The following is a 22,064-nucleotide window of genomic DNA, read 5'->3' as shown; positions in this document are numbered from 1 at the left end:
GAGAGTCCAAAGGAGAGCAACGAAACTGGTAAGAGGGCTGGAACACTGCCCATACGCCGAGAGGTTGGATAGGCTGGGGCTCTTCTCTCTGGAAAAAAGGAGGCTCAGGGGAGATATGATAGAGACCTTCAAGATCATGAGGGGCATAGAGAGGGTGGATAGGGACAGATTCTTCAGGCTGAAGGGGTCAACAGGCATGAGGGGGCATTCGGAGAAACTGAAGGGAGATAGGTTCAGAACAAATGCAAGGAAGTTTTTTTTCACACAAAGGGTCGTGGACACTTGGAATGCGCTACCGGAGGAAGTGATCAGGCAGAGTACGGTACAAGGATTCAAACAGGGATTGGACGGATTCCTGAGGGATAGGGGGATCGTGGGATACTGAGAGAGGTGCTGGGATGTAACACAGGTATAGAAAGCTAACCAGGTAATAAGTATAGAAATCCAACCAGGTCGTGCATGTGCAAGACCGGAAGGTTAGGACTTCGATGGGAAGATAGGACTCAATGGGAAACCAAGGTGGCAAGGGGGCCCCTTCTGGTGACTCAGACAGGCCGTGACCTGTTCGGGCCGCCGTGGGAGCGGACTGCTGGGCGGGATGGACCTATGGTCTGTCCCGGCGGAGGCACTGCTTATGTTCTTATGTTCTTATATGAGAGCTGTCCAGAGATCAATGGTCTCCAGCTTCTCTCTCCCTCACAACCTCCTCATTGAAGCATTATCCCTTTATGGTGAGGTAGCTTTCTTTATCTGCTGAGTTGGTTGTTTCCTTCTCCTCTTGCCCCCAGTGGAATGTTTTAAGATCATATACACTGCCAAAGGCAACCTGTTTTTTTTTTTTTTTATTCCATGCAAAGATACAGGTTAGGGCTTGGAAGGGCTGAAACAAAACCTCAAGATTCTGCCGAAGCAGGCTACGCAGGATTTTTTTCTTTTGTTTAAATCTCAGGTTGCAGAGATTTTTTTTAATGCGTCTTAAGCCTAATCTAAAGTACTCTGGGGAAGCTTTACCTATTAGAGGGGCAGAGAGCCAGTTCTGCAGGCTTTTCCCACTATTGCTTCCTTAGCTGGGTGGAAAAAGGGAGAAGCTCATATGCATGTGACACCACCTGTTGAAATATTAATACTGTAGAGAACTGGAAACATGCAGGCTGCTTGGTTACTGGGTAAGGGTTGTCCAGAAAAAAAACTAGAGTTGGAAAAACTGTGTGAATTGAAGTTTTTCCTATGAACTTAGAAACATAGAAAAAGACGGCAGATAAGGGCCGCGGCCCATCTAGTCTGCCCACCCCAATGACCCTTCCCTATTTAACTCTGTGCAGAGATCCCACGTGATGATCCCATTTCTTCTTAAAATCAGGCACGCTGCTTGCCTCGATCACCTGAAGTGGAAGTCTATTCCAGCGATCAACCACTCTTTCGGTGAAAAAGTATTTCCTGGTGTCGCCGTGTAACTTCCCCCCCCCCCCCCCTGATTTTCCATGAATGTCCTCTTGTCGCCGTCGGACCTTTGAAAAAAAAGAAAACCTCTTCTACCTCGATACGGCCCGTGAGGTACTTGAACGTCTCGATCATATCTCCCCTCTCTCTGCGTTCCTCGAGTGAGTATAGCCGCAATTTATCTAGCCGTTCCTCGTACGGGAGATCCCTGAGTCCCGAGACCATCCGGGTGGCCATTCGCTGGACTGACTCAAGCCTCAGCACATCCTTGCGGTAATGAGGCCTCCAGAATTGCACGCAATATTCCAGATGGGGCCTCACCATGGATCTATACAACGGCATAATGACTTCAGGCTTATGGCTGACGAAACTTCTACGTATACATCCTATGATCTGCCTAGCCTTAGATGAAGCCCGCTCCACTTGATTGGCAGCCTTCATGTCTTCACTGATGATCACCCCTAAGTCCCGTTCTGCAACAGTCCTTGCTAGGATCTCGTCATTTAGGGTGTAAGTTTCGCATGGATTTTGACTGCCAAGGTGCATGACTTTGCATTTCTTGGCATTGAAACTCAGTTGCCAGGTCCTTGACCATTGCTCTAATAGGAGTAGGTCGTGTTTCATATTGTTCGTTGTGCTCTTGCTTGTTATATTACATAGTTTGGCGTCATCGGCGAATAACGTTATTTTACCGCGAAGCCCCTCAGCCAAGTCCCTTATAAAGATATTGAAAAGGATCGGGCCTAAGACCGAGCCCTGTGGCACTCCGCTGATCACTGCCGTCGTTACGGAGGGGGTGCCATTCACCACCACCCTCTGAAGCCTACCACTAAGCCAGTCCCCAACCCATTTTGTCAAAGTGTCACCTAATCCTATAGAACTCATTTTGCATAACAACCTGCGGTGTGGGACACTATCAAATGCTTTGCTGAAGTCCAAGTATACAATGTCCAAGGACTCTCCAACATCGAGCTTCCCCGTCACCCAGTCAAAGAAGCTGATCAAGTTGGATTGGCAGGACTTCCCCTTGGTAAATCCATGTTGACGGGGATCCCGTAGATTCTCTTCATCCAGGATCTTATCCAATTGGTGTTTGACTAGGGTTTCCATTAGTTTGCTCACTATAGATGCGAGACTCACTGGTCTGTAGTTCTCAGCCTCTGTCCTGCAACCTTTTTTGTGGAATGGAACGATTGTACTTGATCAGAAAATAAATTTGAAAAATTCTTGGGGTCCCTCAAAGCCACTAATTACATAAAGCTCCATTTTCTTAAAATTTGCTATTTTTGCTTCCCCCCCCACCCCCCTTTTACAAAACCGCAGAAGTAGTTTTTAGCACAGGCCGGCATGCTGAATGTTCTGCGCTGCTCCCAACATTCATAGAGTTCCTATGTGTGCCGGCCTGCACTAAAAAAACTCTTCCGCGGTTTAGTAAAAAAAGGAGGGGGTGTTAATGGAGCACATTTCCTGGCATTATAGTTTATAACCTTTATGTTTTCATACTCGGTAGTAATTCATTGATAAAAAGACATTTTATGTCATCAGTACAGAAATAACACTACAAAGTCTCCGATATGCTTATTATAACAAGTGGTATCAGATTCCTTAGAACCCCACTTATAGTGTTACAACCACAAAAGAATAGGAAAACATTCTCCTGTCATCAACTAAGAAAAAGACACTTTATGCAAAAATATCTACCAGTATTTTATTAAAAGAACCTTCAATAGCTGCACTTTATTGTGGAAAATAACAGATATTTAACATACTTGGCTAGTAGCTAAAAGTGTAGTCATCTACCAATGGTGTTCCAAACACTCAAGCATTCAATGTCGCCTTGAGATACTGTTCAGTTTTTTTGCAACAAGATCTCACGCTGCGTTCAGGGAGGCAAGTGGAAGTTGGCTAGGGTGGTAAGCTATTGCTTTCACCTTGCGTGCATGGACATAGTCAGCTCTAGATTGCCTGTTTGCAGTAATAGAATATACAGTTTAAAATTCAAATAGTGTGCTTTACTGATAGGTGTCCTCTGTCTATTGGGGTTATATGAGGTGAAGAGCTCGGAGCTTTCTGGAAGGGTTTCGCACAGGTGTGTATACAAACAAAAGTAAGTGGGAGGATTTTTTTTGTGTGTTTGTGGGAACCAGATAGGAAATCTAACTCAGCATGAAGAGGAGGGGCAAAAAGCTACACAGTGGTTGCTGTTCTGTTTTGGGGCTTCAGCGAGATTGGGTAGCTTGAGGACAAGGTGGAATGGAACTGAAGACACTGGGATAGATGAGCAGGAGAAGTGAAGTCTCTGGGGGGGAGTTGGGGCAGACAGCTGAGGCTGAGATGCATACTTCTGGTGTACAGAAGTCTCTGAAATTGTGGCAGGCTGGAAATTATTTAGAGAGTGCAAGAGGTGTGTTCGTGGCCCACAGGCAGATTTTTTGCAGAGTGGGCCAGGTTGTCATCAGGTGAATTGTCTGTTCATCTTTCTCCCATATACTGAGTGTTTTAAAAAAACCCGTTCTTGGGCTTAGATATGCTGGTGATGATGAAGAAGAATTTTGGTTTTGGAGTCTTGGTAAGGTATTGCAGATTTGGAGTTAGTAGTTTTGGTAGGAGAAGGTGAGCAGGAGGACCTGTATATTACGCAGAGCAGATGAGGCAAAATGGAAGGAAGTGGGCTGGCTGCTGGTGGTTGTAGTGTTAGATAGTGCTGGCAGATGCTCAAAAGAAGCCTTTTAAAAGGGTGTTTTCTGGGAGAACAAATCCTTTCCTGGCTCTGTCGGATAACACCACCACTGTGTGATCAACTTGGCCTGCGTGTGCTTGGAGAAGGGGCATTATCCAAGATGTGGTGAAGCTTCTGCATTCAGCAGCTGGGATATACCTTTGCACACTACAGAAGATTGTTGGCCCCTTTCTGCCTTCATCTAAAATGATGATGTGGTTGGCCTCAATGGGCCTGGTGATCCATTTCTGTCACAAATGTTTGTTACTTTTTCCTCTGTTGTCAAGTAATGAGCAATTGCATGGTACTGCTGTATTTTTTCACGTGGATGGATGGGCTATGCTTTCATTCACTCTAGTTTTGTTTTTTTTTTATATATTTCTTTATATATTTTGTTGTTTCTTTATTTTAAATCATCTTGGGTACAAATGGAGGGAATGTCTGCTGAATTGGAGGCTTTTGTAGTTAAGCTAGCCATCAGTTATTTTGTACTGAAATATTGGATCCTTTTGAAAAGATTAGGTAATGACTGTCATTCTAGTGCAATAGGTTTGTTGTTCTGGACAATAGAGTATTCTCCCCATGTTCGTGAGCCATGCAGAAGGAATCCACTCCAGAATTTCAACTTCTTCTCCTCCTCCTCCTCCAGAGGGCTCTGCTGCCCCCTTCAGTTTTTCCTTCTGTATGTGAGCTGGAAGGTGTCTTTCTGATCTGCTGTGTATACACTTCCTCCTCCCTATTTGGTTTTGGGGTTCGTGGTTTCGATTATCTGTGATTTTATTTTATTTTTTTTTGGGGGGGGGGCAGAAAAAAAAGCCATAGTTTAGGACCTTCCCGCCTCCCCACAGGACTTAAAATGTCTAGTAGCGCTATAGATATACTTGTAAGTAGTAGTAGTAGCAAAATGTCATTTATATATCTAAGTGCCTCATTCAGAACATGACATCTCAAAGTAATTCAGATATAATTCAGCATTTCACAGATTACTCCTTACCTGGTGGTCTAGCGTGCTTTCGGGTCAGGAGCAATCTTCCTATGCTCCTGCCCTGTGTAGATCGCCAATAGGAAATGGCTGCTGTGAGTTCCCGTAGTCTCTCGAGACTACGATGGGAGCTTACGGCAGCCATTTCCTATTGGCGATCTATACAAGGCAGGAATGTAGGAAGATCGCTTCTGCCCCGAAAGCCCGCTGGACCACCAGGTAGGGCCGGGGGGAGGCGGGGGTGGGTCGGAGACAGACAAAAAGTTATTCGCGGTTTTCCACACTTCGTGGTCCGGCTCTGCCCCTATCCCCTGCGAATACCGAGGGAGAAGTGTATTTCTTTATTATTTTCGGTGGGGGTTTTTTGTGTTTTTTGAAGATTTCGTTGCACTGGAGCTCCCCTGTGTGGGGGTGATCTCTGCCTTTGTGGAGAACAAACAGACTCTAGTCTGCAGCTGACAGGTTAATCCTTGGGGACTTGTTTGGCCAGCGTGCAGAAAACTTTGAGGAGCTCAGGGCCAATACCCTTAAAAGCTTAACTTACTGAATTGCAGGGGCTTGAGTGTAGGTTGTTTTGAGTATCAGTCTAACTGGCAACCTAAAGAACTCAGCATTTGGAGGACTGAATGATTTGAGGCAGTGATTCTTCTCCCAGATCCAGCTGCTACTTAGAACTGAGGCAGGCTGCAGCACCTTCAGAGCACGTAATAGTGAGTAAGGTTATTACAGTCTATGTACAAAATTGTGGGGGTGGGGGTTGTCTGAAAAACCTGTTTTTAAAGGTTTCTTCCACTTCCTCTAAGGTTTCCGCCTCTAAAATCCTGTTTTTAAGTTTAGTTAGGGAGGTTTTTTTAGTGCCAAAACGCTGCCATGGCAGCCATCTTGGATTGCCTGATTCCCCCCCCCCCCCCCCCCCCAATGTTCTCACTCTTCAAAAGTTCTCATTTTTCTTCAAATCTGGCAGGGCTGAAGACCTCAGGCTCTTTTACCCCTAATTCATTCCAAATTTGGTTGGATGGATGATAGAAGAGGTTCTACAGTGCATGAAGGGAGGAAGGAGCTTCGGGCTTAGCCTTCTTGTAGGTCTCTAGGGCTGAGAAGACATTGAAGGGGCTTGTCTGCCAGGCGAAAATCTCTTTCAGAGCCCTAGAACAGTGGCTTACCTAAGTATAGGAGCGTGGAAGCTATGGAGCCCAAGAGATGTAAGGTGAAGTTACCTAAAGGGGACTCAGTATTGCCTAGTAAAGACTTTTCTCCTGAATTTCTGAATTTGATGTGGAGAGCTTATTTGGATAACCAAGATCCTCGTTTGAAGTCTAGCAGCAAGTCGGGGGCCCTGCAAGGGAGGTGGTGTGGGCTTGGGATCCCAGGGCACACCCATCCCAATTACAGAGGCTGGCCAAGATTCTGTAGACCTTTCTGATGGGACTCTGAAGACAAGGAGTCAGACTGTATGCTGTTGCTATCTCACAGCGAGTTTTCTCTGCAGGGAGATACAGGATCACAAATTTTGGAGAAGTACAGAAGAGACTGTGGTAGCCCTTAACCAAGGGGAAGACACCACAGTACCCCAGCTATTCAAGCCTGCAGGGCTATTAGAGCTCATTACTGACTCTTTGCGAGAGTTGCAGTTAGACCTCCAGCAGGCACTGTCCGCTCAGTATTCTTTCCTGAGTGGAGTAAGAACACAGCCTTTGTCATTTCACTGGCATCCTGATATGAGTTGTTTGTCACAGAGCACTAGGATGTTCCTGAGGGCTCTTTAAAGGAGCCAAAACAATGGAGAAGCTGTATCCTGTGGCACAGGAGTGTCCAGCAGATGTTCACTCAGCCTAAGGTGAATTCCTTGGTGGCCATGTGTCTTCACTGGCTCCCAGTTCACTTTAAGATCCAGTTTAAATGCGCATGCAGAATCTTCAAGCTTCTCTTTGGAATATTTGATCCTTTTGTCCCCTTATGTTGGAATACCCTTAGACTTTGCCATTTGAGAAACACACAAAGAAATGAGTTAGAAGTTAGCCTTCCCTTTCTTTAAGGGAATTAAATCTGCTGGGAAGCTCAGTCGATCTTTTGTTTTCAAGTTTGTAGAGATCTGAAATGAACTTCCTGACTCCATTAGGCTTTAGGCCAGCTGCAATTATTTCGTAAATTCCTGAAAACTTTGTTGTTCTTGCAATTTTTAAATGGTTTAACTACAGCCTCAACGAAATGATAATATTATAGTTATTTTTCTTATGCTTTTCTTATGTACTTTAGTTTTTAATTAGTTCTTCCTTCTCTTATGTTTTCTGCTATGTACTCTAGTCTTAATTATATGTGAACCGAGTTGAGCTCCACTGGGAGATGACCTGGTATATAAACCAAAGATTAGATTAGATTAGAAGGTGTTTTATTAAATGATCGCAAGGTGAATGTGGTCCTGAAAAGGCAGTTTGAAGCTTTGGCCTTAGCGATCAAAGCAGCTGCAGCAGTTCTTTTGTGGCAAGCGCTTGTCATTCCAAGATTCGTGGGCTCACTGTGGCAGAGGGCGAGCCTCTGCCCCAGCTTATGCTAGAAAGGGGAAAATTATGTGGCCGATTGCTCTATGACATTATCAGGGTCATGAGCAAAATCTCTTGTTTGTTTGATCTCATCCCGCAGAATGCTCTGGATCAGGCAATAGGCAGGAGACTCTACCTCTAAGGCTACACTCAGCAGACTTCCCTTCAAAGGACAGATGTTCGGAAAGGGTCTGGACCATCTTATGACCAGCGTGACAGATCGTCGGCTGAAATCTCTACCTAACAGCAGACCAGTAACCACTAGAGGTTCTTGACGGTCTAATTTTCTTGGATCCTGGAATTTTAATCAATTCTCAGATGGAGCCTTATCTCAGAGATCTTATCAGGGATAAACACAAAGAATTACAGGACTGAGGTGAAACCAAGCTTCCAGTTCTCATCCTGCTCCAGCATCCAAGAAAGCCCGACACCAGGACTACAGCCCTTCCTCTGAAGATAGGAGGAAAGCTCTGAATTTACAGAGGCTTGGACACAGATCTCATCAGACTATTGGGTCCTAGAGATCATTCGGCAAGGTTACAAGCTCAAGTTCGCCTATCCTTTAACAAACTGGTTTGTGGACTCCCCAGCGGGGCAATCACAGAAGGCAAGCAAAGTCTTAGCAACAGTGCAGAGACTGATAGACATTCAAGCTATAGAGCCAGTGCCGCCCCTAAGAATCGGGCTCAAGCAGATAATCCATATACTTTATACTCCCAGAAAGGCTCAGAAGATTGGAGACCAATACTGGATCGCGCACACATCAGCATGGCTCTAAACGTTCCATGCTTTTGCATGGAAACGTTGTGGTCAGTCATTGCAGTGGTAGTGCTGAGGGAATTTCTGGCTTCCCTAGACTTGACGGAAGCCTACCTACATATTGCCATATTTCCGGAGCACAGGAAGTTCCTGAAACTCCATGTTCTGGAGAAACATTTCCAGTTCTTGGTGTTCCCCTGTGGTCTGGCAACAGCACCCTGTACATTCACCAAAGTGATGGTTGTGATTGCTGTGCATTTCTGCAGGGCAGGATTACAAATGCATCTGTACCTAGATGACTGGCTGATCAGAGCCCCTTCATTCTCAGAAGGAGAATGAGCAGTGAATCAAGTGGTCTAGGTCTTGTAGAGCCTGGGTTGGATAGTGAATTTTCACAAGAGCCTTCTGGTTCTGTCCCAATCCCTGGAATACTTGGGAGTTCTATTCTACATAGCAGAAGGCTGTATTATCTTCCAGAAGCATGCAGACAGAAGATTTGCTCTCAATTAGGTGTTAGGCTCCATGGCAGTCACTACGAGATGTGGTTCCTTGGGCTAAGGCTCACATGGATCCCCCCTTCAGAATGTGATGCTGTTTCAATGGTCTCTGCAAATGGACTCACTTCAGATGACACTCCTGTGGACCCTGGAATCCTGAAACAGCATGTCTTGATGACTCTGTCCACAGTCATTATTGAGAGGCATGCTCTTCTGTATAACTTCATGGGTTTTTCTGACAATGGGTGTCAACCTATTCAACTGGGGAGGTCATTGCAACAGGTGCCCAGTTCAAGGGCAGTGATTGGCCTCCTAGAGAAAGTGGTTCATCAACATGCTGGAGCTTTGTGCCATTCGATTGTCCGAGTCTTCTTAGGCAATGCTACAATGGTGGTATATTTCAATCGCCAAGAGAGCATCAAAAGTACTCCACTGTGTCTGGAAACCCAATTGTTTGTTCTGATGGGCAGAGCTCCATCTTCAAGCGATTTCTGCAGTGCATGTAGCAGGAATGGACAAGACCAATTGCCTCAGCAGGCATGACATTAGACCTGGGGAGAGTGGACGTTATCTGCAAAAGCATTTAAGCCATTGTTCATTGCTGGGGCCGCCCAACTTTTGACCTGATAGCTGTGGCACGCAACAAGAAAGCAGACTGTTTCTTCTGTCAAAATTCCAAGCCCGGAAGTGTAGGGCTGGACGCGCTGGTCCAATCGTGGCCAAAGAATAATCTCTTGCTCGTGTTTTCTCCATGGCCCATGATAGGGCGAATACTTCACAAAATGGCAAGCCACCCAGGGAGAGTGGTACTCGCGTCTATGCCGTTCGTGGTATGCAGTCAGAAAGTTTGAGTAACAACTGAGATTTTGATTCCAGTCAGATATGAAGAATAATCTATTGCCTTAACACATTGGGGAATGTATATTTGGTTATTTTGATGTTTGGATTGTTTAATTATGCCATTTAGGCAATCTCCGAGTTACAGATGCCCGACTTAAGTATGAATCGTACTTAACGCAGTTGCATTTTCATTTGATTTCACTGAGCAGTTATTTCCAGTGGCATAGATTCCTACACTTCTCCTGTTGCAGATTCAGGAATGATGCTTGGCCACATTAAGAACAGCGTGTGGTTGTGCAATGCTGTACCTTAGAAGGATCTTCCAAAAATTATTTTATTAAACAATAATAAACTTGTAAAAAGTCCACAAACAGTATCAGTGCGCTAAACTCTTTTTCTTTTCTAAATACACAATGCATAGTACTATGCATTGTGTGTTTAGAAAAGAATTTAGCGCACTGAAACTGTTTGTGTACCTTAGAGAGAACACTGGTAGGGACAGTTGGCCCTTTTGTCAGCTGGGAGCAGAGGTAAGCAGCAAGAATCTTAAAATCTGCAAGCTCTGAGTTGCATACAAATCCAGCTTAAGAACAGCTTTAACCTGGGGACTGCCTCTACTTCTTTCAGAGCAGATCAGAAATGTATTTCAGGGAGTTTCTCCTCCTTATTATGTGTTCTATATAAGTCTATCTCCTGCTTTGGTACAAAGCAGTAGCAGCACTCTCTGGGAAGGAGAAGTTGAAAACCTAGAGTGGATTTCTTTTGCAAGGCTCGCAAGCATGGGGAGAATACCCTATTGTCCGAGTGACATGCCTATCTACTTAAAAAGATATTAGCAAGGTAAGAACATAATCTCTATTTAGGAATATGTCAACTTATTTTAAGGCCTATCTTTTAAGACAAACAGGATTGCATGTCTCAGGATGCTACGGGCTGCCATGTTTTCTAATTTAAAAAAAAGGTGGCTTCTGTTTGCTGTAATCCAAATTATTTATTTATTTAGACTTATACTGCAAACTGAAAAAAAATCATTCAGGGCAGTTTGGGGGAGGGATCCTATCTTTGAGGTATATGAATAAAATAAAATTGTAAGCAGGTTCCCTTCTGTGGTCAGAAAATATGGATATATCCAGACGTGACAAAATCCACTCAGGAGAGAAGAAGAGAATTTCTTTTAATACGAGATGAAACAAGAGCATTGGGTGCCTCTTTTTTGTTAGCATATCCCTGTAAATGCATTGTCAGATATATGTCTTTAAAATATGTGTTTTTCCTTCCTAAACATCTCGGGTCTTTTATAGACCTTAAGAAGTTGACTGATGCTACCGGATGAAAAAACTTTATATTAGCCGAGATGGTCCATCTAAGCATTTCCTATGATTTAAATTTGTAATTACTCCCTTAAATTGTTTTCTCTCCCATTTATTGAGGCCTAAGGAGGAGAAATATTCCAAAGTTTTTTTTGTTTCTCAATGTTTAATTTTCTTTCTATTTTAGAAAGTTTCAGTTTGGAATATACTCTGTTTTACTTAAACAAGTGTATAACTTGCAAGATTTAATAAATGAATACAAATTTAAATTTAAAAAAATTGCAAGCAGTCTTATGAATGCATATAATTATAATTTCTTTACAAAGAAAAGTACTGTAGCTTTTCTGTTTTATCATGTGTGTGTTTTGTACTTAAAACACATTGTTCATTTAACATAAATACTTGTAGTTATTTCAATTAATTTGGGTTTTTGCAATCCGGTAATATAATAGATGTTGCTTATTTTATTCTTTTCCTTTTTGCTAGGTCAGAGGTTGTTGGGAAGCTCTGCTCCTGTCAATATTCCAGGATCTCTGGCTCGTTCCTCGTCTCTGCATTCATCCTCTTCTCTTTCCACTTCTCCGCTCAGTTCCCTGTCACAGTCTTTTCTGTCATCCAGCATGACCCCTCACCAGCAACAGTCCCAGCCTTTGAAGTCTGAACATAGCATTTTGGGTACATCTGCCTCCTCACACAATTCCTTAGGTAAGTATACTGGAGGGGGCCTAGAGTCCACATCAGTTGTACATAACATCACTGTGAGCCTGGGGCTGCCCAGAACACCTGTACAGTTTGAAAAACCTACTCACTTTGCTTAATTACTGTGTTGGGACAAAATATTGGTGTATCCTTGGCCCCAGTGGCCCACCCTATTCTTCTGCCTATGCTTAAGAGCATGGTGAATAAAGCCTTTGGTTCTGATTTGTGGCTAGAAGAATGTGGAGGTTGCTTTCCTAGGCAGAGGAGTTGATGCAGAGATCTGTGCATCAGATCTCGGTGCAGGGTTTCTTAACACATGTGTGAAAGGGAAAATTGCTTCCTGATGCAGTATGTAAATTGAATACATATGGATTTACACAAAAACATGTGCTAATACACATGGATCTGCACTAGAGGTAACTATATTTTGGTACACAAGAAAATTGTGTATCACCACAGGAGTTGCATGCTGATATTTCATCACATGTGCTTTAATTCTATTCTTAACATTGTAGAACTGTGTGGATGTCTGGATGTGTGCAAGGAGAAGTGTTAATACACAGTGACAATGGTCCAGAATTTCTTTGTTCTAGTACACCTGTCCCCTTGGCTCCTCCTCAAGGAAGGCAGAAAAATTTATAGACCCAGAATGCTCCCTGAAAGAGAAGAAATAGTAATCAAATCCTCACTAGTGTTGACACAGAAAATGAGTTAAGCCTTTACTGCAGTTCAGGGCTTGAATTAAACCCATGCTCAGCCTTTGTGTCTTCTGTAAGTTGCTCTGCATCTGCAATAAATATCTAATATCTTCATTAGCATGCCATTTAAATGTGCTGTGTAATGATATCTCCAGCACCAAAGCTCAGATGAGTCGGTCTTCTTTGTTCTTTGGTGCTGGAGAAGGATTTTAGGCATTCCATGGACCACCAGAAGAACTAACAATTCAATTCTGGAATAGATCAAACTGGCTATGTCACTCGAAGCTACGACTGTCTTCTTTCTTCTTTGGTGCTGGAGAAGGATTTTATGCATTCCGTGGACCACCAGAAGAACGAACAAATCAATTATGGAAGAGATCAAACTGGCCATGTCACTCGAAGCTACGACTGTCTTCTTTCTTCTTTGGTGCTGGAGAAGGATTTTATGCATTCCGTGGACCACCAGAAGAAATAACAAATCAATTATGGAAGAGATCAAACTGGCTATGTCACTCGAAGCTACAACTGTCTTATTTTGGTCATACCATCGGAAGAAGAGAGATCACTGGAGGTGGACATTGTGTTTGGGAAGATCAAAGGAACCAGGCGAAAAGGGCCGAACATGTTGAAAACAACCATGGGGATGACACTGGAGGACCTTTCCGGACTAGCACAAAACAGATTTCTTTTTAGATCTGCAATTCATCAAGTCGCTAGGACTTGAACATGAGTCGATGGCACCTAACGACAACGATGTTATCTACTTGAGACTTTGCGCACAGATCTTGCACAAAATTCCATTTACATAGTATATTCACAAGATTGTGAGCTACAGTAACTAGTGTATAAAGACTGGCACACCCTTTATTGCGATGGCCCTATGGTTGGGGACCCAGAGAACAGAAAGAAGGCTTTAGTGGGAGGAGGGGAGGAGAATGGATAAGGTGTAAGGAGTGGAAGAGAAGACATGGAGGATTGCCTAAGGGTGGGATGGGGGTGTGCTCTCCACAAGGAAGAAGTTCTGTGCACATACTATTCCATTCATTTATTAAAACTTGTCTGTTCTGCTTATAACAAGTTTCTCAGCAGATTATAGCTATGTATTCTGCTGCTGCCTCATCCTATGAAAAAAAAAAGATTGGGAATGGTGTACATTGAATGCTTTTCATGCTTGATCCTGAAGGCAGTTTTTAAATCATGTACATACATGTAACATCATGTAAGCATGATATTTTGACATAGTTGATACAGCCATCAATTGTAATAGGATGATGATTGCTGAATGTGTTGGTGAACCATATTTGATAAAAATGTTCTGTAAACCTCCAAGTAATATTAAGATAGTGGTAATAAATTAAGGGGGTCATTTTCGAAAGAGAAAAATGGCAGAAAAAATGTTATAAAATGGAATTTGGAAGTTTTGCTTGATAAAATGTCCACATTTGTCTTTTTTAAAACACATTTTTTAGTGCTATTTGTGTGCAGTGTTTTGAGCAGGATTAGGATAGGCTTACGATTTGGACGTTTTTCTTTAAATTCTTTATTCATTTTTGCATGTTACAACAAGTGTAGCAGTTAAAACTCTTATGAACTTAAAGATACACACTTGATTAACTCTCATATATGCATTAAGTATAACATTTCATTACAAATTAATATTCTGTAATATTTTAAATATTATATAAAAAAAATCTAATATATAAATTCTTATTGAATAGAATAACCTCTCCTCCCCTCCCTCCCTACTCAATAATACATAGAAGTATCATTACTATGAAACTATTCAAATAATCATGTATTATGAAGTAACAAGTAAAGCCCACCCATTTCCCCCCTAATCAAATATCTTATCATGGGAAAAGTTAATCATTCATTACAAAAATTTGGACGTTTTTCTGCAATAATAGAACTTTGCAGAAAACATCCAGGGCAAAATTTGAACATTTGAGGCTAGACCTGTTTTAATGACAAATAAGTGCCAAAAAGGTGGCCAAAACTGACCAGATGAGCACTGGAGGCATGACGGCATGGCATCTCTTACTCCTCCACTGGTTACTGTTCCCCTCCAGGGAATATGCTTAGAAAAATAAATAAATTCTTAGCTCCATGGTCCCCAAATTCTGGTCTTGAGAGCTCAGTTATGCAAATGATCATATTCTTTACAGTAAATATATGCAAATGTCTCATGAATTATGAATGTTGCAGATGTCCTGAAATCAGATATAGATGGTGATCTTGAATACCATTTGGGGAATCATTGGTTTAATTCATCATTTTGAGTTTTACAGATACTTCCTGAAAAGAATATGTATCTAAAATTAGAATGTTTGTCTCATATACATAGTTTTTTCTGGCGCCAAGTGATACTGCAGCTCTCTGTAGAACATATCCTTACCTTTTATTCCTTGTAATATGCGACAGGATTAAATGGAGTGACTGGCAGCATTTGGGATTTTGTTACTGGAAGTTTCTCGCCCAGCCCTTCCCCTGTGTTCACCAGTGGAACGACATCCTCAACAAGTACAAACTCCAACGGCAGTGAGCTGGCCCGAGTTCGCCGGGAACTTGATGAGGCGAAGAGGAAAATAAAGCGTTGGGAAGATTCTTGGCAACAAGTCAAACAGGTGATAGGCTAGTATTTGTGTCAGTAATGTAACATGCCTAGTTAAAATAGTATGTAAATTAGGTGAGGGGGTATGGAGATGAAAGAATGGGACTGTTTTAGAAAGGTCAGTTCACATTATTTTATCACAGGTGGGTCCTGTTTTGTGCATCGAGGCCTAGGTATTAATAACATGCATGCACAGGAACATGGGTGCACATGTTAATAAAGTTAAGCCCTAAGGCAAAAAGTTCAGTTTCAGGTGGTTTCTGGAGAAGCTGTGATTCTGAAATAGCACAGGAAAGCCAGTGCTTCCTTCTCTTCACACATAAAAAGTGCTCATTGTGCTCCAGACAGCTTCGGTCAGCCAAATTCAAATGCTAAGGTGACCCTGAGATGACTTAATATGGCCGTGTTTTCTGCAGATAGCCTGCATCGGGAGTTAGGTAGCATGACACACAGGTCCGTCCTGAGAACATCAAATTCTGGCAGACACAGCATGCCTCCAAAGCCAACAGCTAGTGCTCTGTGCATGTCAGGTTACCTTAGCAGTTGGATTTTAGATTATTAACAATAATAAATTACCAAAATTGACTGGATCCTCTTGCTTGGTAACTCACTTTTTGCCTTTTCCTGTGGTTACATAAACATGAGGTAATTTCCCTCTCTTTGTCCACATTATATAGCACCATACTATAATAATTCTCAAATATATCCTCTATTCTTGCTGTAACCTTTATTTTTAGATATTTTATATATAACATTTGCTCATTTTAACAGAAACACCTCTTGTAAAGAGTCCTCTTTGTTTCCATTTGAATAGATTTTTATAAACTTCTGATCAGAGATTATTTCAAAGCCAGAAATACTTTTCAAACCAATAGGAGGAAATATTCTTTTTACTTGAAGAATAGTTAAACTCTGGAACGTGTTGCCGGAGGATGTAGTAGGAAGCTGTTAACGTAGCTTGTTTTAAAAAAATAAAAAAGTTTGATTCAAAGTACAGTGCGTTCTCGTTATCTGTGTGTTCCGTATTCACAATTTTTTTCTTATTTGAGCAAATTAAAAGTGTAACCCATTTTCGCTATTCATGGGCATTTTCACTTATTCACAGTCGTGAAGAGTGTGTTCCCATCAGCATCCTCCCTCCCCTAATTCCACTATCTTGGAACTCCTCGAGTCCTGATACCACCAGGTCCACCCAAAAACTTAAACTATCCTTCCCCTCGCTAAAAGATATCCTCTATGCGGGAAAATTGGGGAAATCTCTCTTCTTCAGAATCGCAGGGCTTTGGAATAATCTTACTGCCCCACTACGGAATCTGGGCTCCTTTCAACTTTTCCGAAAGCACCTGAAAACTTGGCTGTTCACAAAAATGTAATGCTCTCTTCCCCCCTGTACTCAACCTCCAATCCCATTAAGCTCTTGTAAACCGTGCCGAGCTCTATAATTATGGAGAGTATGCGGTATATAAACTTAAGGTTTAGTTTAGATATTCGTAGAGCAGTGCACGAGTATTGTTACATCAAAAGTCTCCCATAAATAGCGAAAATGGGTTGCACTTTATTTTGCGTGAATAAACAAATTTGTGAATATGGAACATGTGGATAGCGAGAATGCACTGTACTTTGAATCAGGAGGTGACGTACTAGAGCAGTGGTCTCAGACTCACAGCCCAGGGGCCACATGCGGCCCGCCAGGTAATATTTTGAGGCCCTTGGTATGTTTATCATAATCACAAAAGTAAAATAAAACAGTTTCTTGATCATATGTCTCTTTAGCTATAAATTATAATATTAATAATATTAGCTTTAATAAGACATTAATAATATTAGCTTTAATAAGACATTAACTATCATTTCTGAGGCCCTCCAAGTACCTACAAATCCAAAATGTGGCCCTGCAAAGGGTTTGAGTTTGAGACCCTGTACTAGAGTGTGGGCTCTGTTTCCTTAACAGAATCCAAAATGTGACTGTATAGAAGCACTTAAGGGAAAGCTTAGCTGTTATATATTTTTTCTCTCTTTCCTACCATTAAGTTTGCTTTCTAATTATTGTCTTGGCTTTGTCTAAGGCCTGTGACGCATGGCAGAAGGAGGCTCAGGAAGCAAAAGAGCGTGCCAAACTAGCAGATGCAGACAGGCAACTGGCCCTGCTGAAGAAGGAAGAAGTGGAAAGCCAGCTCAAGAAGCTACAAGAAGATTTTGATGTTGTATGTCTGTCCCCAAAACTTCCAGTGGGGAGGAAATTCGGGGAGATAGACAAGCTTCCTTTACCAAAGCTTCATTCTCTGCAGAACCAGCTGCGCTCAGATCTAGAAACCATCGATGGGGTGAGTGTCTCCCTACCACATACATGACGATGGGACTGTGGTTCTTTTGTGACAGTTTTAGTTAAATCATCAGCTGTCATGGTTAAAATATCACAAACCATGAAACCAGGAGATTCTGCTGGTTTTGTCATGTTTACTGTTCATGAATTGTTCCTTATTTCGGAAGAAACTAAAAAAGAGAAGAACCACAAATACCAACTTTGATATCTATATATTTTCAGCATTTTCAGAGTGTCTTTAGAAGTTATTTGACTAAGCAAGTATGTAAAAATATATTTGTTAATAAACTCTACCCCCTCCCCCTTTCATACCAGTAGGAAGGTATTACATGAGAAATAGGATTTTTTTAATATAAATCTTTATTAATTTTTCATTCCAAAACAATGCATTAAAATATACATATACGTATAATTAATTTCAAAATTGCATTTACATCAATCATAGAAATACTTCAAAAACATTTTCCCCTCCCTCCCACCCCAATACAAGAACAAAAACAAAATGCATTATTTCAGACATAGTGAAAATCATATTGAACTTACTGATCAATGATAACATCAAAATATAATATCCCTCCACCCACCCACCCTCCCTGGATGTGTAAATCAGGAGAATAATCCAGCTAATCATCATTAACAAAATTTGTCTATGGACTCCATGTTAATTTAAATAACTTATTATTACACAACATTTCTGAATTCATTTTCTCATATTTGTAGCATAAACATAAAGAGTCCCACCAAAAGGAGAAATTAAGTTGATTTTCAATTTTTCCAGTTTTTGGTAACCATTTGCATGAAATAGGATTAAGGATAACTTGCCCTACTGACTAATTTTGTTTTGTGAATTTGAAAAAAAAAAATAAAAAAATGATAGCTTGATAATATAGTAAATGATAAAAGGAGAACATTCTTTGTCCTCTCTCACACTCTTAATATACAGCCCTGGCAAAGAGATGTGCTGTAGTTTTTGTAGGTAAGATGTAGAGTTTATAACCTGTTCCACTTAGTATAAGTCTGCCTGGATCAGAATTTGTCCAGAATACAGGAAGCATTAAACCTTTGCTTTCTAAAATCAGGGTTTTCAGTTCAAACCCTTACAGGGTGCAGCAGGCTAAAGAGCTCTGCATAGCTTGTGACACATTTATCTGTGAATTTCTTGGTAGGATGTCCCACACAGTGTTTTGCATCCCTTTTCTCTCTCTATGTGGCTTAAAATAAGGTGGGAGCAGGCTTCCCTTTGGGCTAGATATTTGGTGCCTTATGCAGCAGCTGTGTGTCACATATCCAAAATAAGTGCTTTAAAAACCTTATTTATTATGACCCCCTACTTCCTCCTCCATTTTATTTAAACATCAGGGTAGCAACAGTGGTGGCAGAAGTCAGCAGAGGGCCCTGTGTTCTCATAGGGGCAGGGTCTGTGAAGGTCCTGTGAAGCATAATAGCTGATTGCTATTATGGGGCATAGAGCACAATGTAAGGTCCTGAAGGAAATGGGATCAGCCCTGTTCCTGTGACTCCCATTTGGGGTCCTGACCCACAGTTTGGAGATTACTGGCCTTATCCAGGCCCTTTCTACTGCTGTTCCACAGGGCTTATTAAATGATTGCTTCTATCTACATTTATTTCTCTATGTATTTAATTTGCCCTTGCTTCCTCCTGTTTTCCCTTTGAAGTTCTTCATATCTCCAGGCAGCAACCAGCATAACCCTTTCCCTGCTGGTTGTTGACATTTAAATAAGAACTTATTCAATTATATTTGCTAATATTTAGCAACTCCAGGGAGAAGTGTCAAAGTTGTAATGCAAAAATTGTTTCTAATTTTACATCTGTTAAGGGTGGGGGGGGGGGGGTTCTATCAAAAACTGGGAATTTTTTTGAAAAATCTGGGATAAATCTTAGATAAACCAGCTCTCGTGTGTCTGATGATTTGGCATTGCTGTATGATAGACCCATAAGCCATGTCAGCAGGAGCATCCTGTGGGCTAATGCAAGCGTGGACTGGCGTGTGTCCTTTCAGAAATCTACAGTCCGTGTGACTGCCACCTCCCCTATGGGCTTTTGTGTTCACAACTTCTTCTTCTCAATACAACAGGTCATTTTTCAGCTTCATTCAAAGAAGTGCATCGTCTGCCAAGAACATAACCGCAGCGTGGTCCTGCAGCCATGCCAGCATTACGTACTATGCGAGCACTGTGCACCTAGCAAACCAGAATGCCCTTACTGCAAGACGAAAATCATGAAATGGTGATGAATGTTCATGGTACTCACCGCCTGCAGCCCTTTGAGGGACTGCAGCTAGTATCCTGCAAACCAACTGATAACGGCAGTTGTTTGGGTTTTTTTTAATGTTCTACTAGCTATTAAAATATTTTTAGATGTAGTAAAGTAATCCATTTGTTAGTGCAAGACTGATCCCTGTTTCGACATGGGCTGGTCTTTTGGAAAGCTCCGATTCCCACCCCACCTCATTCCAGATGTTCATAGAAATGGGCCTACGTCTGCCCAAATAAGGTTTCCCATAAGATGTTTGTTAAAGCCACCCATTCTTCCCTCCTCTCAAAACACTCTCAAGGGTTCACTGAACAAGCACAGGAAGGAGCAAAGGTGGAGCTTACAGTCCAATGGCAGCATTTGGGGATCAGTCTAACACTGCTGGTTACTAGGTTATTTGAAGAAGTTTAATTCTTGTAAAAGCACTTTGTTAACCAGTTTTATTTTGTTTGTTTAGAGGTTATTATAAATTTTGCTTTGAGCTGCTTTGTAGGTTATTTTTTAAATATGCGATATCAAGCTTTATATGTGTACTGTGAACTTTAAAATATTTCATGTCAATTTATTACTGTTAAATCATAGTATAGTAAATTGTTAGATTTCATATTCTGAAATTAGTACTTATTAAATGAACATTATCTTGTAGTGGAAAAAACTTGCCTAGGATTTTTACAGTTTTCAAGTTTAAGTGCAAACAAATACTATTTATAAACGTAACCAGCAGAAAGAAGATATTGGTAAGGCACAGTATACTTAGGCAGGTACCGTATTTCCCCATATATAGGCCGCGGCCTATACATAGATTTAGCAAACCGGCCTAGTGGGCACGGCTTGCTTAAATGGGGCAGCCTATATTTGGAACACTATATCATCCCCCCCCCCCTTAAATACCTGCAGGACGATCATGTTTGCCTTCTCCAAACACGCTGCGCTGGGCAGGAGCGATGTTCGTGATCTCAAGCCGCAGCCAACCAGGAAGGGCGCGGGGGCGAGGCTTGAGATTGCAGACATCGCTCCTGCCCTGCAACAGCGTGTTTGGAGGAGGTATTTAAGGAGGGGAGGGGGGTTGATATACTGGTATAGGCCATCCCATTGTATAGGCCAATTTAGGTTTCTAAAACTCTTAGATACGCAACGGCTAGCAACATGGGACGGCTTATCCAAGACTTTTAGAAACTTAAATTGGCATTTCCTGCGGCCTATACATGGGGGTGGCCTCTATGTGGGGAAATAACGGTGCTGTTTTATGAAAGGAACCAATTTTCTTCAACATGGGTGCATTTGCATATTGTTTGCAATCAGTTGTTTCTGTAGCTGTTAATAGTGACATTGTATAACTCCTAACCTCATGCTTTTGTGCATGTCGATACTGCTCAAGATGTGGAGAGAGGTCACATGGCATCTTTTTTCTAAGTGCCTATGCCTTACCCCCAATCCAGCTTGCAAAAGGAGAGAAAGAAATATTTTGCAAGTATACTCGAAAAGCACTATCCTTTTTTTTTTTTATGCAATTTTGTGCTAGAAACTTTGAATGTGCATTTAAAAGAATTGAGAAAAACCCTTTGTTCTTAATTATGAACTTTTTAATTTAATAATTGAAAAAAATAGTGATCTGTGCACTTAAAAAAAAAAAAGAAATTGTCTTGATTGTTTCGAAGAAATTGTCTTGATTCTTTTCGTTCATTCACCCTGGCTATGAAATTGATTTGTGACCATCTCTTAGAAAAGGTGACTAAAGACACCAGAAACAAAAAATCAAGGTTATAATGAATTATGCTAGAGCAAACAATTTGTAATACCCCATCCTTTTATGTGGAAAAAGAAATGAAAGTTACAGAATTTGAAACTTGCAACTTTTGGAGGCTGCTTATGGACTCGTAACATGAAAAATCAGCCACTGTCAACATTTTGGATCTGCTACTTTAATCACCTTTTTCCCCCAGAGATGATCACATTCGGATTTGGATTTCAATATATAACCAGGCAGTGGTGCTTTTGATATATATTTTTTTTTACAGGTATAGTTTGGTTTTTTACATTCTTACTCGATGTATTAATAGCTTTCCATTCATATTGAATTCTGATGGTTAGGAGTTTGCAATTCAGGAGAAAAAAATTACTGTAAAGTTAACACTGCATCTTGTTATATTTTATAGAATGAACCGTACTTTAGAGAAGTTACTTGTCACGTTAACTTTTCTATGTATTTTGAGTGACACAAGTATAAGCTTAAAATTGAAAGACCTACTACTGTGTTACATATCGTGTACATTCATACGCTCACATTCAGTGCAAGAAGTTAATTTGTATGACCAGCAAAGGGCCCTATCACTCCTGCTTCAGTTCCTTTCCATGTGTCCAGGCGCAGAGAG

General features: G+C 41.5%; 1 protein-coding gene across 4 annotated transcripts in view; it reads left to right on the top strand.

Annotated features, from left to right (window-relative positions):
• UNKL (unk like zinc finger) overlaps positions 1-21,531 on the top strand; it is a 154,178-nt gene extending 132,647 nt beyond the window's left edge. For all 4 annotated transcript variants that reach the window (XM_033963272.1, XM_033963271.1, XM_033963273.1 and 1 more), the window contains 4 exons: positions 11,574-11,792; positions 14,906-15,108; positions 17,162-17,419; positions 19,514-21,531. In XM_033963272.1, the coding sequence (XP_033819163.1) occupies positions 11,574-11,792; positions 14,906-15,108; positions 17,162-17,419; positions 19,514-19,669 (836 nt within the window). In that variant the 3' untranslated portion in view covers positions 19,670-21,531. The remainder of the gene's footprint in view (positions 1-11,573; positions 11,793-14,905; positions 15,109-17,161; positions 17,420-19,513) is intronic.
• The last annotated feature ends 533 nt before the right edge of the window (positions 21,532-22,064 follow it).

The sequence above is a fragment of the Geotrypetes seraphini genome, chromosome 11 (genome assembly GCF_902459505.1).
Source record: "Geotrypetes seraphini chromosome 11, aGeoSer1.1, whole genome shotgun sequence".
NCBI classification, from domain to species: Eukaryota; Metazoa; Chordata; class Amphibia; order Gymnophiona; family Dermophiidae; genus Geotrypetes; species Geotrypetes seraphini.
This window is presented reverse-complemented; position numbering and strand designations above follow the sequence as displayed.